At 40.2% G+C, this 19,045-nt stretch overlaps 1 protein-coding gene across 1 annotated transcript; it reads right to left on the bottom strand.

Moving 5' to 3' along the window:
- Positions 1 to 9,913: 9,913 nt before the first annotated feature.
- On the bottom strand, positions 9,914 to 18,895 carry si:ch211-76l23.4 (uncharacterized). The gene is made up of 6 exons (XM_056401838.1): positions 18,719 to 18,895; positions 18,400 to 18,462; positions 17,036 to 17,493; positions 13,684 to 13,809; positions 13,162 to 13,291; positions 9,914 to 11,055 (listed from the first exon to the last, which is right to left on the bottom strand). Exons 4-6 carry the CDS (start codon positions 13,793 to 13,795, stop codon positions 10,809 to 10,811), a joined length of 489 nt encoding a protein of 162 aa, XP_056257813.1. The 5' UTR covers positions 13,796 to 13,809; positions 17,036 to 17,493; positions 18,400 to 18,462; positions 18,719 to 18,895; the 3' UTR covers positions 9,914 to 10,808.
- Positions 18,896 to 19,045: the final 150 nt, after the last annotated feature.

The following is a 19,045-nucleotide window of genomic DNA, read 5'->3' as shown; positions in this document are numbered from 1 at the left end:
AGTCAGTAGTACATAGTAGGCTAACATCACCTGTCTAACTAATCCATCAAAACTACCAATACTATCTGTGATTGGTGTGTTCGCTCCGCTCAGAAACTCTCTTTTTCAAGCTTTCTTGAATGAATGACCAGGGTTTGATTGACAGTTTTCACACCAGCCCAAGAGAACCGGGCAGACACCCCAGGGTTCATTTAACTGAGTTGTACAGATAAGGTGTGAAAACACCTGTAGATACCTTGACACCTTGTGTCAGGATCCACATGCCAGTGAATCCTTCAGCAAGACACTGAACACTAGATTATTTGTATTAAACCAACCCTCATGCTGAAAGGAGACACTAACAACCCTCTTCACTTCATCACATGCTGGTCCTCCTGTCTCTGTTCCAGGGTACAGAGGACCAACTGTCCACCCCCAACCTCTCACAAAATGTTTCACAGATCTCGAAGAAGTTCCACATTCTCGCTGTGCTGTGATGATCGCACCCTGCACCACAACGTCCATTATACTCTGTTTTTATACTGCCAGTGTGTCCATGATTCATCTCATCTCACCTGACAGCCAGCCAGTTCGTTTACGAGTTCGACATGAAAATTAGCAATTAGCTGGTGTGATCTACCTCGACACCTTCTGCTGTTTGTGACTCACATCCAAAAGTCGCCAGACCCTCCATACAAATTAACAAGACACTTCCTGATTCCAGCTGTTTCCTGCTTTGTTTCCAAACAAAATCCCTCCGTTTGTGTGTGCTAAGCTGCAGCGAGTTAACCAACACACAGAGAGAGAGAGAGAGAGAGAGAGAGAGGAGAGAGAGAGAGAGAGAGAGAGTTGGCTGAGGAGCCTGGGGCATCTGGGACTTGGATTAGAAGCCATGACAGGGAGATGGAGGAGGGATTACGCTGGCTGCCTTGTTTCAGCTTTCCTGCCTCCGTTTGTTTGCATGAGCGAGAAAGAGGGAGAAAAGATTCAGAGCGACTGAGGGTGTCGGCCTAAACGTCTGCTCCATTATTGGAAAACAACAAACAAGGAAAACCCTGACTGAAGCTGAGAAACAGCACAGTTCAAACAGTTGCAAACTAGACATTATTATAGATGATCTTTCAGTGAAACAACACCAACTCTCTCCAAATCCACTGACTGCTGATCAGCAGTAACCCCCCCTGAAACAACAGAGGCGTTTGTAATGGTATTTATAAAGGAAGGGAAGCAAGACTTGCGAGAGAGCCAATATATCAGTGTCATTTACAGAAGGAAATGCTTTTCAAGTATTGATGGGTAAATTAACAGTGTTTATATGTCTGATTACTGTATGGGCTATTGCCAGACAGAAACACACATACTGCAAACCCTAGAATACATTCAATGATTTTTTTCATTTTTTTCATGTTTTTCATCTAAAACTAATGTTTGTTTTTATTTATCTCACTTTCTATAGGCTGTCTGAACATGGCAGCCACAGTAGAGAAAGACTGTGGTTATGGCTGATGATGAATGTCAGTTAGTAGTAATTTCATTGGCCGTTGTTGTTAAAGGGGCTATATGTACGTTTCCTCTGCTGCTGAATGTGGTTTCTTGTGAGGAGCTTCTGCCATAGTTGTCTTTATAATACATGAGATTTTAGCAGCGCTACGTCTTCAGGGCAGAGTGGAGGCTACAGGTTGTCGCTATCGGAAAGTGAGGAGACGGGCCAGGGCTAGCTGGTTAGCATGCTAACTTCAGTTAAAAATAATGTTTTTTCTATCAGCCCCAGTCGTAGGCTACTTTGTGTTTAATGCTAATGTTTGAATGCTAACACGCTAAAATGCTAGCATGTTAGCGTTGCCATTGCGAACATGTTAGCATGCTAATGTTAGCATTTAGCACAAAGAAGTGTCATTCATTAATGGTCAACATTCAGACCGAAAATGCTTTAAAATCAACTTACCTCATCACATACATGTCAAAGTCAAAGTTTCCAAACTTACTGATAGAAAGTGATCAGATATCTTGAAGTGTTTAATCAGTAGTAATCAAATATTATATTAATCTCATTGCTTCACAAGGTTTAATAAAGCCTGTTATTATTTTGACTGTTTAACCAAGAAACAGAAATCTCCTTATCTTAATGAAAACATGAGTACTGATATTTTAAAAGTCTTCATCATATCACCAAAATTAGTTTCTTCACATTTTTGTGAATAATGAGAAAGAAGAGTGTGGAGCTTTGAATTAGGCTCCAAGTCAACATTTAATTACTACCAATATGGTGGATTAATATTTTGCCAAGCCTGTTTTGTCTGCAGGACATGAGTGGCTGAGGATTTGTGGGATTTGATCTTTTTACTGATCAGAAGAGCCATTCCTTTTAATAAGCACTCCCAGTGTCAGAGAGCTCATTATTTAGCAGAGCAACATTAAGACAGCCGAGAAATCCCAAAACACCAGGAGCTTGGTCAGGGGCGTCCCTGTTTCCTGATGACAGTGAACGCAGCAGACCAGTAGGATCACTACACCTTGAATATGGTCACAATTTCTTCTAAAAGAAATTAAAAGTAAGAAACAAGATTGTTTGATTGTGTTATGTGTCTATATTTTTTTCAGTTGTCAGACTGATTAGTTTCATTTATTATCTTGTCGCATCACCAACAATTAAAAATATATCCCGGGTCAGTAAAGCTGTGATGGCTTTACTTAAACTAGCCACAAGTCTCTAAAGGTTTTTTTTTTGGGACTAAAAGTGAAATTGTTCAATTCTTTTTTTTCCTCTTGATACTGAGGTACTCATCAATTGTTTCATGTTTTCAATGTGCATATTTTATTGCTCCTTTCGGTGGAGCATCAGTATGCGTGGAAGTGCTGGGAGATACTTTGAAAAACGCCTTCAGAAGCTCGTCTAAATCCCAGACTCCGTGAATTCAGACAATAAAGAGCTGCAGCTCTGCACCTGATGAATAATGAAATTAGAACAGGATATTGATGTCTGAGCAGACTCGGCTGATTCAGTGGAGCCCTCACTAGCTTCATGGCGTCATGGCAGATCAGGAGTCGGTTGAGAGATGAAAGATGTGGTGAGTAATTATTTATTAACAACTTTCATAAACGAAATGAAGCTAATAATGATTTACATTACAAAGAAAACATGTCGAAAATATTACAGTGTCTTGCGGGCTCTTTGGATTTACTTCCTGTACCTGCCACAGCTTTGACACTACTCTCCAGTAAACCTACCATCATTTACCTACATTTCAACCACATCTGTAGATTTTCTTGTTTCCGTCTGGACTTACACAAGCTGCGTTGGTCAGCACAGTTCCATTCAGCATTTTCTTTCATACTGTCTTTTATACTATTTGTAGCCTCCATGGCCTGTCTGTCCACCAACAGTAGCCTTCACTATATTCTGTCATCATTTATTGCAATCTGAGTGTCACTGTCAGGGTGTCTGCAAAGTTACAGTCCTGTGTAAGTTTCCTTGGCTCTGACACATATTCAGTCAGGTTTTATAATCCTTGAATTTTATTTCCAATACATTATTTCACTCAGTTTTGTCTGAATATGTTTCTGTCTAACCAGTTTGTGCTTTAAACGTTCTCCAGGACTGTAGGGACTCAAGTAGGTTTCTCATCAGTTTGTAGGAGCACAAACAAACCTGCACAACGCAGCCTGTTTCTTTTCTCCTCTCATAATCACATCCATTAGCCATAAAGAAATGATGAAAGGTCTCGCATTATTCCCACATTAGTTTGTGTTAGCTCTCAGATGGTGTCAGCGAACTCACCGTAGCTGCGACGGTACTTCATTTTCTTTTGCTAAAAATGTGCAATTCATGGGTCGCATCCTTCCAGGCACATGGAGGTGTTGCGAAGCACCGAAATCATTACATATCGTCAAGGTTTCTAGACGACCGCATCTAGCAACCATGACAACGTGTAACTTTTTTCACAAACACTTGAGGTTTAAAGCCCTTAGTTTTAATAGTTGTACTGTTAGCTCTTGAACCGAGCTGAATACCTACATTTAAAAGTGTAATCCTCGAGCTCTCTGTCTGTGTAGTTTGCTGCCATATTATTTTCGTTACTGGCGTGCAACAAATCGTGGGGTAGGTTGGGCCACAAAGGATGCACCTGTTGGAGCTTTCTTTGCCCAGGTAAAGAACAACGCATTTGAAGGAGCCTCCAAAATGGGACAGCCTCGTCGCACTTCTGTGACGCAATCACTCTTCAAATGCAGCCTTCGAAGGACGCAGGGCCTAAATTTGGACACAGATCTAGTGTCTTTGAGCTCACGCTAACACATCAGTAGCATCATAGATCATTACCGGATTATAATAACAGGATGGTGCAAAATCTCAAAATGTAATCTTGATACAAATGTTATACAATATTATCGTGGGTTGTACTAAAAATAAATAAATAGAAAATATATATGTATTATTGAGGCCAAGCCTACTTCTGATCTCTTTGAGTATGCGCATAGAAAGTATGCTAACATGGCCAACATTAAAACTGCTCTGCATGCCCTCTAGCTGGTCTCAGCTGGCCTATAAACTGTGCTAGTCTAGAGAAGTTAGTAGTTAGTAAACAAGGACAACCCAGATGGAAGTAAAGAAGTTATACACAGTAGTAATATAGATTATAGGAAGAAGAAACACTGTCCTCAGTTCTACAGAGTTTGGGTCAGAAGCTGCAGAAGGCGACAGTGGATCTAACAAAGACGAGTGCCAGTTGATTAAAAGCTATAATAAGATATAAAAACATTCATACTAAGGGTAGAGGCTCAGTAATCTAGTCCAGAGTAGACTTTCCATAAATAGTGGAGGCTAACGCGTGATGGACGGACAGTCTGTGGAAACTCTGGTGTACTCCACTCTCTAACTGAGTGAGTGCTGCCTCGCTGAGACTCACGCGGACTGCAGTGAATGCTAATGTGCTCGACTCCTGGCTTCGACGCTGTAGAGCTGCTGCTTCTACAGATGCAGTAAATGGCAACAGGGAGCTGAAGTTCTGCAGAAGAAAAACAAGCCCTCGACAAGACTTTGGATCTCAATCTGGATCTCAGTGGAACTGACCTGATTAGAAAAGGTAGAAAATAGTAAGCTGATATGCTAAAAAGCTCTTTTTTTTTACATACTGTAAGAATGTTACATAAAGATTTAATAAACATGAACAGGCATATTAAAGGGTTGGTTTCGCAACATTTACCTAAAAACCTCCAGGGTAAATTTCAGCACAAGGTGTATTTAGTAGAAATTCCCGAGCTTTTGATGGTCTTCATCAGCAGATAACACTTGAAACACTCAGCTGCATTGTCTCTCGTATGAATGAATTTAGACCAGCTCAAGAATCAGCGTTCAGTTCGTTTTAATCCATTCATCAGCTCTGCAGCTACCAGCTGAGTCGCAACCAGTCATATTCATGCAGGTTTACAGTACAGCTGTTGCTGCTGCGCTGATTACATGTATGTTTGCAGCAGCTCCCACCAACGCCCCCAAATAACTGCTGTTTCTGTGCAACTTTTCTGATCTTGTTGTTTCATTTCTGTTCGGCAAAATCTTTGTTGCTCTGATTCTTTACAAGGATTCTTTAAGCCTTTTCTGCCTCATCAGACCCCGCAGCCATAGATGATCAATTCCTTGACGTAAGTGTGTTTGACTGAACCGTGGCTGGTAGAGATCCTGCTCTTTTTCTACCTTTATCTTAAATCTTGACATGTTGAGTTCGCCCTCTGAATGGATGAGTAACAGTATCAGAGAGAGCTGGTTTATTAAACACACTTCTTCCATTTAGGCTGCATTCTGGCTCTGCTGTGGCTCACTTTAAGTCAGAACAGAGAGGCTGCACAAGACCAGGTGGCAGATTCCCTTTCCCCCCTCACAGCACTGATTTTAATTTATTCATGTAAGACGTTGCTCCAATTGAATCTTTCAGAAACCCAGAGTCTATTAGAAAAATCAAAAATCGTTCACCAGCTGACAAATCGACCCCCAGTGCAATGTTCCCCAGCAAGAGTTTATGAAAGTTCACTCTCATCTTTCACTGGGTGTTTCTTTATTTCAGTCATACCACAAGCTGTCAAGAAAAAGCTCACCATCAAGCTGTAGCTAATAAAAGTCTATTTGCTTTATCTGCTGAGCGATCTGATTTTGGATCCAGGAAACGCAAGCGGCTCCTTGAGGGTACATCACTAGGGGAAAATGATGCAATAGGCCTGTTTCCAGCAGTCAGCTGAGTGCAGGTAAGACTGAAAGCTGTATTTTACAGGCAGCCGTACAATTACTGTATCTGGACCAGAAGATGTATGAACATGACAACAGGTAGATTTATGAGAAACACTTGTTAGCATGTAATTGCACAAAACTCTGAGAGATAACACACCCATCATCTCAGTATTTAACAATGGTAAATAATATTTTTTCCCCAGTAGTGGTGTGTGCCTTTGAATGCATCATATGCAAAATGTCCGAAAAACCACATTAGCATCCGAATGTGTCACATGTGAAATGTTCAATCCCACATGACCACGACCATGATATGTCACATGAAATGTCCAAAGACCATGTGCGAAATTCCAAAAACCACATGCAAAATTTCTGAAAACCACGTGCCACTGAATGCATCACATGTAAAACATCCAAGAACCATGTGCCACTGGATATGTCACATGAAATGAATGACCATGTGGCACTGACTGCGTCACATTTCAAATTTCCAAAAAACCTCATGTGCATCTGAACGTGTCACTTGTAAAATGTAAGAAAACCATGTGCGACTGAATATTTAAACATCAAATGTCCAAAACCACATCTGCCAACATATGTGTTGTGAAATGTCCGGATGCCACACGTGCCACTGAATGCATCGTTTGAAATGTCAGTTTATTAGTTAAACCATTCCATCATGTTTCTTTTCTAGAAATACTGCATTACTTCAGTTTGATAATTATCTACTTTCAATAACATTTCACATATCTAGTGTATTCAGCTGATCAGTGTTTTGAATTTCATTGTTCTCAAGTTAAACGTGACGCAAGCCTGTGATTTTTAGCCGGCGTACAGGTCGGGGGTTTCCTCACTGAATCAGAATTTTGTGATGATTTTACAGATGTTTTGGTTTGTGACAACTGAACCGTGAACTCCAGATCCACTCAGTCCACTGACAAACCGACTGTACAGTAAATCATCTGATGAATACAACATGAGAGCAGGTGGTGTGAAGAAAAACTCACACCCAGGACTCACTTTCATGCCATAATTCATCGTCACACGGCCGTTATTGGTTTGCCTCACTTGACTAGTTTATGAGTGGATTCACTGGCTGCGGCTCTTTTACTGTTCACCTCACATTTCTGATCAATAACAAATTTCATGCTTTCTGGCGTGAGTGAGCCACACGCTGCAGCGGCGACGCTACGACACAAGAACCGCTCTGCTTTCTGAAACTTTCACATCTGGTGTCTGTGATCGCCCTGCTGATAAAAACCTGATTATCTGACTGAAGATGATTAAATTCATTTTCTCCTTGTTTTCACTCCACACAAACCGTGACAGCATCCTGTCCTCTCTGTCCTCTAGTTCTCTGTGATGCTGTTAACATGCGCTGACCTCTGACCCTTCATTCGAAGGCCAGTCATATGTCATAGTACGTCACGAGTCTCTAACAGTCAGATGAGGTTATTGATTTCACAGCCCATCACTCAAGGCCTCTTGATCCAGAGGTCAAAGGAAGGTGTCACCTTCATCTGATGAGCTGCCCTCCTCTTAATTCAGCCACAAGTCTTCAGTCAACACTTACATGTCCACCTTAAATTAAGCACTGAAACATGACGGTAAATTACACTCTTAACAACAACTTATCCGTCATTTTCAAAACATATATATTAAAAGAACCAACAATCAAATGCTTTTTTTAAAGGCACAAATCTGATATGTTTGGAAACATTGTTGTCTGTCCTCCCTGGAGTCAGATGAGAAGATGAACATCAGTGTTATTTCTCTGTGATCAGTACAAAGGCTGAAATTAGGAGTAATGATTTATTTTATGTTTTCTTTATTTTCCGGAGGCGTAATAATTAGCGGGCTTATAAATGTAAATTATAAGGATGTATCCTAGAAAGCCTGACGGAGTTTGGTTCTAATTATAGGAGAAAATGGGAACGTGTTGCATTGAAGGTTTTAAGAAAAAAACAAACGAATGAAGAAATGATGCAGTAGTGAAAAATAGTTCATCAACAGACGTCAGTGTCCATCAGAGTTGAAGAAAGGAAAAGAAAAGAAAAATTACATTCACCACCCTATATAACATCTATGCTAGACTGGACCACAGGACCAAACCAAACTCTCTCACGCTACGAACTCTCTTATGCTACAAGTCCTGCAGGTTTACTCTGAACTCGGAAAACCTGTCTTTAGTTTTTGTGCACCAAACACATGGAATTATCTCAAGTTTCACAGGTGGGTACTTAACAACTGTAGCAAATAACACTCTTACTTATATTTAGTGCCACATTGCATCGGCCTGTCTTGTAGATGTCCTTGTGATTTACAGCTAAATATCAGCAAAGTACAATGTTAGTAGTAGTAAGTGTACTAACACAACGTACTTGTAGTTAGTTACTTACCTTGATATTAATTTAATGATAATAGTCTATTATAGCAGTTTAGATTATTTCCTGTCTTGCTTTTGACACACGTGTGACTGTCGCTTCTTCATGTCACCTTATTTCACCTCCTCCTCTCTGTGATCTGTCCCACATTCTGTCCTGCAGTCAGTCAGAATTGAGAGCAGCCGCAGATTACACACAGTATGTTACAGTATATGGGATTACTGATGTTTTCTCTCAGTGGCTCTGATGTAATACAAACTGGGTCACAGCTCAGAGACCCAGATACACTTGAGTTTGGTTTGAGTTTTTCTTCTTTTTTTTTTTTGCCAACAGTTTTGAATTGAAGCCTCTGACGAATTATATTTCATACCCACAGATCTGGAGCCTTAACAGTTTATAAGCCACAATATCCACATATTTAATGCATTTTACGTTTTCTATCAAAATCTCATCAGGATATAAAAGCTGGACCCTGAACTACATCTGAGTCAAATCTAGGACTTTGAATAAATAAACTATCATATCTACCCAAAATCACTACAAAGGTGGTGTCATTACTGCACCAACACACACACACACACACACACACACCCTGGAATGATTAAGACTGAACAGCAGCACATTGTACCCAGTGTTATAAAGCTTAAATTTATTAAAAGATGCAAGAGGAAAGTTTATTTATGTGTTGACAGTAAAATATCATATTTGGAATATTATTCATTGAAATATTGAATAAGTTAAAGAATTATATACTATACTACTAAAAGGAAATGTTTTTCCACTTTTCAAAATATTATGTATACTTTTTTAAAATATTATTATTATAATTGTGATTATTATTATTATTATTATTATTATATTTAGAATATTTTATTTCACAGTTGATCTAAAATAATTATTGTATTTTTTATAACTGATGTGGATGAGGAATCACAGTAACATGAACATTTGATCGCGTTCATGTTAAATCCATGATGTCTGAACTTTTTTGTGTTGTGTAGGTTGAGTGAGTTTTGTAACAGACTTTAACACACCCTCTACAGTGTACTGAGTGTGTAGCTGCTGCCTCTGCTGGCGACTGACTGACTGACTGACTGACTGAGGAAACCTCTGCAGCTGCCTGAATATAACAAGTGGTGGATGAGAGGACAAAAGCACTGCATGAGAGGAGTCCATTTACCATTTCTTTGATATAATTAAGACCAAAACACCGTGAGCAGCTTTATCCATCCCGACCTTGATGTTCAGACACTGACATCGTTCATCATCTTCAGCTCCTCTCCGTCCTGATCAAAGTAAACTTGTTTTTGAAGAAACAATAATTGGAATGATGGATGGATGCAAAAAGTGAATTTATTTGGAGCTTACATGAAGCAGCAGTAAACCTGAAACCCAAACCGAACAAATATATTTGTACCACAAGCATGCAGAAGAAACGGCTCAGCTCTACGACACAGAGCAGGTTGACTTCTCTAGCGTCCTTTTCCTTACACACCTACTTTAACTAGAATTGGTCTTTTCTCTGACTTTTAAAACACAGGATCACAGACTGGTTTCTTTGGTGTGCTGTTGTGCAGCGGTGCTACTGCGTCCTTGTATGGAGCCATACTCAGGTAAAGTAAGCGGCGGTGAGATATAGTTCCCATGAGTCACCGAAAGAGATAATATTGATGAGCAAACCGTGTGTGAAATCACTCCGTCTTTACCACATAGTGCACTACCTTTACTGTCATCCAACTATTTGCATGTCCAAATTCTCAGTGTTCAATGTATCCACTGTGTACAGAACAATAACCTCACATAGGTGTGAATCTCAATTTACATCTCTCTCTAAACTACTTAGGTTCTTTTATAAAGGGAGGAGTGAATGAGTGAAAGAGGGTGTGTGTTCAGACCCACACAGTGTTTGGATTTCTAAACCAAGTGGGTATCTTATCAACAATTTCCTGCATGAGCTCAAGAAATTATTAGTCCACATCTGCAAACTCGTGTTAATGACTTATGACTATTTAACATCTCAGTTACAGTTCACTAATTCCTGTCTACAGTTTGTCACTTGGTGTTGTGATTTTAACCAATGAGAAAAGGCCCTGACAGGGGAGACTCTATGTGGAGCTCAGAAGTTTAGATCTCTTATAAGATGAGGATGATGAATAAAAGAGGATTAGCGTGACACGGGACAGCCTGAGAAGAAGCAAACATGAGAGCAGAAGCTCGTCATTGGCTGGTTAGGAGGAGGCCGTGGCCTTCTTCCTCATCACCCTCCTCGTGGGCTGTCTTGGGACGGCACCCGCACCCACACCTGCACCCGCAGCTGGAGCCGTGCCAGCGTTGGCGTTGTTGGCGCGGCTGGCCTTGACCTCGTCGATGAACGTTTCTATGGCGCTGAACTTCTCGGTCAGGTCACCCAGGTGAGCTTTGAGGGCGTTGAACTCTTTGTAGAGGTCGTCTAACGCCTCGGACAGCGGCTGGATCCTGAACAGAGAGATACAGTGAGGTTTCTGGTTTGGATCATGAGGCGAGTCGGTCAGTCTGGTCCCAGATCATATGAAGTTTCATTCTCATTCACCCACGTTGAACAATATGTAACTTCTCTTTAGGGCCAAGGAGCAAGAAACGACAAAATGCATGACATGAAGAATACTAAAAATAAATCAGGTCCCTGAGCTGAATGTGAAAAAGCAACTGCACACAATTTACAGTATTCTAAATAAATCCTTAAGGTTTATCACCAGTAATGTAAGAGAGTACAGTACATACTCCCGTCCCTCTGTGCGCAAGTGTAGCTCAAGTTTCTTAAAAGAGGCACCTTAGAAACTGTCGCAAGCTTAAAACTGTTATTTTTTTTTACATGAAAACAATTTCAAATGCATCAGAGTGAAATCTGCAGATAAAATGGAGGCAGAAAAGAAGGATGAAGGAAGAGAGGAAATAAAAAAGTGAGAAGCAGATGAAGAAATATGGCTGTAGAGAAAAATAAGTGAGAGACTGATACTTTAAACATGCATACTCTTGTACTGTTTATTTAACTACCGGACTATTATGATGTCTCGACCTCTAAACTGTGGCGGGGAGCAGGAAACACCAGACTTCCCTGTGGAAAATGCACGTTTCTATTTTGGCTTTTAAATTTGCAGTTTCAGCTGCAGGTTCTTCTGACGACAGCAGCCACAGAGTGGAACCATCAAACTCCCGACTTTATTTTCAGCCTGAAGCGTAAACCAAATTCCTGTGGTGACTCTCTACTTCCAGACTGTTTAATTTCATTATGTGGAATATTCCGCTCCTTCGAAAACACACAGGAGGACAGAAACACAGCCTGCTCTGCCATTAAGTTAAAGATCTTTCACACTAAACTCAGCTGTCTTCCTCACTGCAGTGTCTTCTCGTCACATTCCTCCTTCCTACTGTTTTTACACTGTGTGTTTTCCACTAGGGGAGCAGAGAAAAACCATCAGGATTTGAATCTTATAATGAAATGTAATCACACTGAATCCTTCATGTTAAAGTCTAAATAATGCTGAATGTGTGGAACTGAAATATTTTATTTTGAAAAACAGTCTGTCTGAATTCATGATTTAAATTCCCCTGTCTGAAATTTCCAGGAGGCAACTAGATATTGAAATAACTATCTCCAGGTATTTAAGATTCAGTTCAGCTAAACCTTTAAAATGACTCTGAATTTGTCCATTTGAATTTCTAAATTTGTGAACCGACTGCCAAAAGATAAAACTGGTGTTTGAAATTCTGGAAGTCTCAAAGAGGGGAACTCAAACTCTGACAGATGTTTTTTTCATTAAAATATGTAAGTGCAAAATTCAATGCAAGTTTGGTTGCTAATAAAATTAAAATGACTAAAATGTTCCCTGACTCCATAGACCCTGTGGTGGAAAGTAAGTAGCTACCAGTGTAAAAATAAAACCTGTTTTTGTGGAGGGTTATGTGCTGGTCGCAGCTCATGGAGCCAACAACAAGTTATTAGTTAGTCTATCTTTGGACATAGTCTGTTTCAAGTCTTAATGCTGAGCTAATAAATATGAAGCTACAGCAGTTACATCTGTATCTTAGTGAGATCAATCTTCTCATCTCAACTTGGCAAGAAACATGCTTCCCAAGATGTTGAACTATTCCTTTTAAAACCTCTGAACCAGTTCGAACTCTGCCTTGGGAATGTCGCGCCCTTTATTCCACCTCGCCGTTCCGCATGAAGGGTTCAAACATGGAATTGGGCGGACAACCAATGTTGTCCCAGCATTGAGCCGGAAGCCGGGGTAGGCGTAATCCCAACGTCCACACTCACAGACTCACAGACTTGGAGTCGCGTTCCCAGTAAGTGTGTGAGGGCTTTCCCACTGTCAAACCATCGGGGGATCGAGCCGTAGTCACAGAGAATCAGTGTCTGTGTAAAAGCATGGCGGGATGTGTAATATCAAGCCTCTGATTCGAGAATAAGGGCATGCTATCTAGAATCACACACTGGGGCAGCTTCATGTTTGGTTCATTGTAAAGACGGGGTCTTCTTAACGACAATATAGCGGGATCTCTCTGCCTCTCTTGTCTCCCCCCCCCCCCCGTATATACCTGGCGTAGTCCGGCAGCAGAGACTGGTGATCGTTCTGCAGGAGTCCTTTCATCTGGGTCAGGATGTCGAACCTCCAGTTGTCCAGAACCTGAGTCAGGTTAGCCACGCCACGCATGTTCACCTTCTCAGCTGGGACAGAGAGACGACATTTACAGTTATTGCACGAAAAAAAATCATTTGGTTCACAACTGTAAAGATCATTGTTCATGCACAACTCATGAGTCTTTGAAGGCACAATGAAGGCTCATAAGTCTGAAACCGTGATAAAGTCAGAATCATTTTAAGGCCAAAACTGAATCCGTTCTTCTCTTTGAGTTTCCCCTCATCTTCCTTAAGAGACAGATCCTACATCCTAAGGGCTTAAGATAAAAACGAATGAACTATTATCACATTTACAGACAGGTTTGCTCTGAACGGGGAGGTCGCAGCGTGAACTTTCACCTCTAGCTTTGACATCACCATGATGAGCCCTGAACTTGACCTTTGACCCAGAGTAAACAGAGAGTAATCTGGGTGCTCACAGCCATCCCTGTAGTTCCACTCGTTGGTGTTCGTCGGACGCCGCCTCTGGGCCAGCACTGTTACCGTGGCAACAGCCAGCAACAGCAGCAGCACGCTCAGTTTGGAGGCCATGGTCGGACCAGCACCTGAGGGGGAGAACGTTCATGACATGTTATGATAATATCATTTTTGAACAAAGAAAATGATCACCCAGGTCTGCAGTTAAACTCAGCTCTGAGTGTTTTAGCTTCTTTCAGCTAAAGTGATTTGGTTTTACAAGCCTCAATAAAGTTACAGCCCAAACTTTTATTGTGTTGATTCACTCTCACAGCTCTCATCAGCAGTGTATAAGCTCTGATAAAGCCTCTGTCTTCTACCTGCTACAGCAGTACAGCAGGAACAATACAGATTTTATGGAGACATAATAGATGTGCAGGAAAATATATTTTAATTTCATTTTGTCTAGTATCCAAATATTTTGATTATTGTTTTGCTCGATTTCAGTGTATCACAGTTTTTGCGACACTTTACGTCATCGGTCGGTGCCGAGGTGTGTCGTCTTTTGTTTAGTGTGACGCGAGCTCCGGTTGCTTCTTTAAAAAAAACTACTGCAACAAAAGATATATGCAGCACCGGGGAGAAAAGAGAAAGTTACCAAACAGAGATGGAGCTAGAGATTTCCCTCAGAAAGAGGTGGAGACCAAACACAGAGCTGAAAGAGAGCCAACACTGGACTTTGTCATTAAAAATTTAAAACATGATCAATGTTGTGTTGTGTTTAAAGACTGCACAGTCCACTAATGGTCTAAAAATCAATTCAGGTTTCAGAAAATGTGAAACACACGTTAAAGATTTTTTTTTTTAACCACAAAAATATTACAGGGAATATTTATTCAATAGTTTAATCTTTTTAATTCAGTTTTAGCTTATTTTCTATCTCGCATTTTATGTAATTTATTTAATGTCTCTTTTTATAGCACCTTGTGATTTATATATTGTTTTAGCACCTTTATATGTTGAATAAATGCTATATAAATACACTTGCCTTGCTTGTCTAATTTGATCCTTTTTTTATTCCTTCCTTCTTTTTTTTATTGACTGATGCTGAACATGCAGACACACTATTTGAACTCTATTAATACATTAGTATTGTGTATCTGAGCTCCTTCTCTGGGTTCAGTCTTCATGAAGTCTTACTGATTGTCTTCTGTCTCCTCTTCCCTTCCTGAAGTACAAGATATCCTCTGAGTACTGTATGCCACTCTCTATTTTAGTCTAAAGATATTGTTCTGTACAGCCTGAGGGAGATTGCTGCATGGACTACACTGTTCCTCGGCACTGTGTAAAAACCTTGTATGGCTTTGCCGCCGCTGTGGCAATCAATCCTGATAAAGCAGAGGAAAAGGAAATCTAACTTTTCTGAACACAAACTTCTAAGTCTTCCAGGCGTGTCAGGGATGGAAAAGAGGAAGAAGCCCCGGGGCAAAACTCTCAGCTCCTGCAGTCAGCTCACATTAAGGAACGAGTCCAAGCTCCAGTCAGAGCTGATACACAAAACTGAACCCGACACAGCCACTTGGAAAACTGGGAGGAGAGCTGCAGAGACATGCAGAGTACAAACTACCTCAGCAACTTCATGTTTGTTCCAGTCATGCACACACACACACATAGACACACACACACACACACACACACACACACACACACGCCTACAATAATACACAGATGCTGTAGTAGACTATACAGCTGGTCATCTTACACATGTGTTGACCCACTGGTCAACTCGAACAGGGAAAAGACGTGATGAGACATATAAAGGAAGTTGCTCTCATTAAAGTGGCTGTAAAAGTTTGACAATGGATCAAATGATGATGTGTTCCTCATTGTGACAAACTAACGAAAAAAAAAACAATGATCACCCAACCCTGAATTCCCTCTTAGCTCAAAAGAACTTTTTAGTATCTTTCAATTCAGTGTTTTGGTTTTAAGGCTCGCAACCTTTTGGTTCACTCCCCCTTTTCTCATCAGCGTCATTTCCTGCCACGGTACAGGCAGCTGTTTTCAGCAAAAAAAGCTCAATGACAAACTGATAAACTCACTGCATCCACTACCTGCACAGCAGCAAATAGCAAACAGACACAGTCAGAGGGCAGCTGGTGAACAGAGTGGAGCGTTTACAGCCAGAGATTTCCCTCACAAACAAGTAGAGAGAGTGGACACCACCAAAACAACTCTTTTGGTGATAATGTAACAATGTTGTGTTGACAGCTTGTTGAATTCAATTAATTCACTTCAATTCAATCAATTGCAGATTTAAATAGTGTTGGTTTGTGTGTGTGTGTGTGTGTGTGTGTGTGTGTGTGTGTGTGTGTGTGTGTGTCTACAATTGGAACTGAAAGACACTTCCACAGTGTGGTTGCAGCTTCATCTCAACATAAACCTGTCCATACCAACTACTAAAATAGTCATGATGATCATATTCTAAATATGTAAATTGACAGGTTGTGTAATTAAAATTGCAAACTATATACATTACTTAATCACCAGTCTGCTGACTTTAGCCTCCTGCCATTATTAAACACAGCATATGCTGAAGGTTTGTCATGTACATGTGGAAGATCTTGGTGTCTTCTTTCATAAACAGTGCAAAAAAACAGTTTTTCTGACTGATTTGCTGATTTCAGAAATAATTGGTTTAATGAAGATTGAACTCAAAGCTAGGCAGTGTACGAATTCAGTTATACTTGTAAACCAGGACTGTTTCAGCATGTCCTGCATCTTCATCAGGCAACCACATTGAGATTTCACATGCGTTTCTGTCTCGCCCTCAGCTGCAGGTTTTCTCTACAGGTACAACTTATTTTTTAAGCGATTGAAATCTCATCACCTCTAACCACACTCAATCTGGCAACCATGACACAAGTTTGGCCCTTTGGTGAGAGAGAATTTCCCAGAGTCATTCACATTTTAAACGGCAGATGCCTTATTCAAATTCATGTTCAACATTAATAAAGAGCCCCATTCAGTTTCATCTCAGGCATGCATTACACTACAAGCGCTCATGCTTTTATGCAGCACAAATGCAGTCGTATTTTCTTTCAAAGCAGCAGCACAGTTCAGAGAAAAAAATATTTTTACACTGCAGTTACTTTATCATTGATTTTATGAGCATTTTTTAAACAGTTTGTTTTGGTTACTTAAATCAAGACAAGAAATAAAGTAGCTCGATTAACCCTTGATCAGGTAAGCAGACACCCTTCCCTTTTGATAACTCTTTCCTGCCGTTTCTTAATCATTTAAGGCTCAAAGAAAATTTTAAACCATTGATCAGTACGACCGATCGTTAAATACAATCCTGCTCTTTGCACATACCTGTGTAACAATAGTGTGCACCTGATGTTCTGCAGCTCCTCTACTGCAAAGGTTCCCAACAGTCCCAACAGCAGTCAGTGACAGGCATGCAAAACTGCAGAGAGAGAGAGAGAGAGAGGGAGAGGGAGAGAGAGAAAACACACACACCCCAGCCGCACAAAAGCATGCATGCACATGCATATACACACAAAACCTCACACTCTCACTTTCAAACATTCACGTACAGAAACACATGCATAGCATCGACCCATTCCCCCATCATTACAGAGGCCCTGTGGTCAGCACAGTGTGGTTTGGGTTTGAGGCGAAGTTCCAGCACCTCGGTTAGTTTCGTCTGTTTTGACCAAGATTTGTGTGTGTCCTTCTTTTCTGTGACCCTTGGATGAAGTCACATCCTGGATCCTTCAAATATGAGATCACTGGTCGGATTTTACCAGTCTGTGCTTGCACTCTGAACTCTGAAAGACAGAGAATAAGAAAGACTGTTTCCAGAATAACTTCTTCTGACCTTTTCATTTCACAATGGCACTCCAGACAAGGAAAATAACAAATATTGAATTTTTCCAAATGCATGTCTTTATTAATTGTATACGGCATAGAAAATCCCCCTCCTCAGGGTTGTCCCTCTCAATATGTCATTGTAAACGTAACTATGTAAATTTAAGTAATATAATAATATGTAGTGAAAGCACTTGTGAAAATGATAAATGGAAAACAAGGCGTTTTTAAGTTTCTTAGTATTTGGTCCACTGCCTGCTACAATCCCACACACATTAGCCAGTACAATGGTTGTGGCGCAGAAAAAAGGAAAACGGACATACTATTATTTTTCAGTGCTGCAAGATGCCAAGTAAGCCTCCAGTAATATTAAAGGGAATGTGAAAAATTGTGAAGTATCACTGTGATGAAGAAAACAGCAACGGTTACTGTGTTCAGATAGAGCAGCAATAAACGCTACCAGTAACAGAAAGAGACTGGAGATGAGACACTACACTGTCTGCAGCATGTCAGAATGTGAACAGTCACTAACTACTGTTACTGAAAAGAAATTTTACTAAAGCAGAAGTAAAATTACTGTGTGAAAATATTCTCAGATAAAAGTACAATGTAAGTCAGTTATAATGTCTCTGAATAAATGTATAACTGTGTTACATTTTAATAAGGTAAAGGGGAAAGGCAAAACATGTTATTTGGTCATAATATATGATAAAACTATTAAATGAAGCATGAGCATCTTTAGGCTGCCAGTTCACAGATGAGGACAGCACTGAAAGATAACCTAACCTAACCCTTTTTTTCCCACTTCAGCACTGGTTAGTACTGTCACCTCACTGCTGCTATCAGTTTATACAGTTTATACTCACTGGTGGTGAGACCCTATGTCAGCGTGGGTTTCCTCGGGGTGCTCCAATTTCCTCCCACACTTCCTGCCATAATTTGGACAATAAAAATGTTCAATTATATCTTCGATTTCTGAATGAACTTTTTCTTAAATTAGAGCTATAAAGGAAAACATGGTGACCTGCATATAAAAATAATATTTTCTAAAATAAAAAAAATGTAATGGAGTAAAAGTTCAATGTTGTCCTCTGAAAAATGAAGTTGCCCAAAATGTAGCCTCTGTATTTAAGTACAAGCTTTTTAAATCTGTATCAAAATACACTTGAGTAAATGTATATTTACCTTCCACCACTTCCTATAGGCAATAATATCAATGCACAGGACTAGTCTATTGTTGATTTAGTTATTGTTTGGTCTAGAAGTAGTAAAAAAATTTCCAGGATCTGCGTTTTGAGATTGTTTTTTGTTTCTTGTCTCCCCCAGTAGTGAAATTAAATTGCCACCCATGCTTTCAGGCTGACTCCCTGGACATGATGAACTAACTGCTAAGATCCCAAAACACAGACCTGCTGCATGTAATAAAAGGAGGTACGTTTTATTTAAGAAAGAACAAAAGAAAGAAAGAAAGAAAGAAAGAAAGAAAGAAAGAAAGAAAGAAAGAAAGAAAGA

Source organism: Seriola aureovittata, chromosome 17 (assembly GCF_021018895.1).
Source record: "Seriola aureovittata isolate HTS-2021-v1 ecotype China chromosome 17, ASM2101889v1, whole genome shotgun sequence".
Lineage (NCBI taxonomy): Eukaryota > Metazoa > Chordata > Actinopteri > Carangiformes > Carangidae > Seriola > Seriola aureovittata.
The sequence above is the reverse complement of the archived record's forward strand: the minus strand, read 5'-3'. Positions and strand labels throughout refer to the sequence as shown.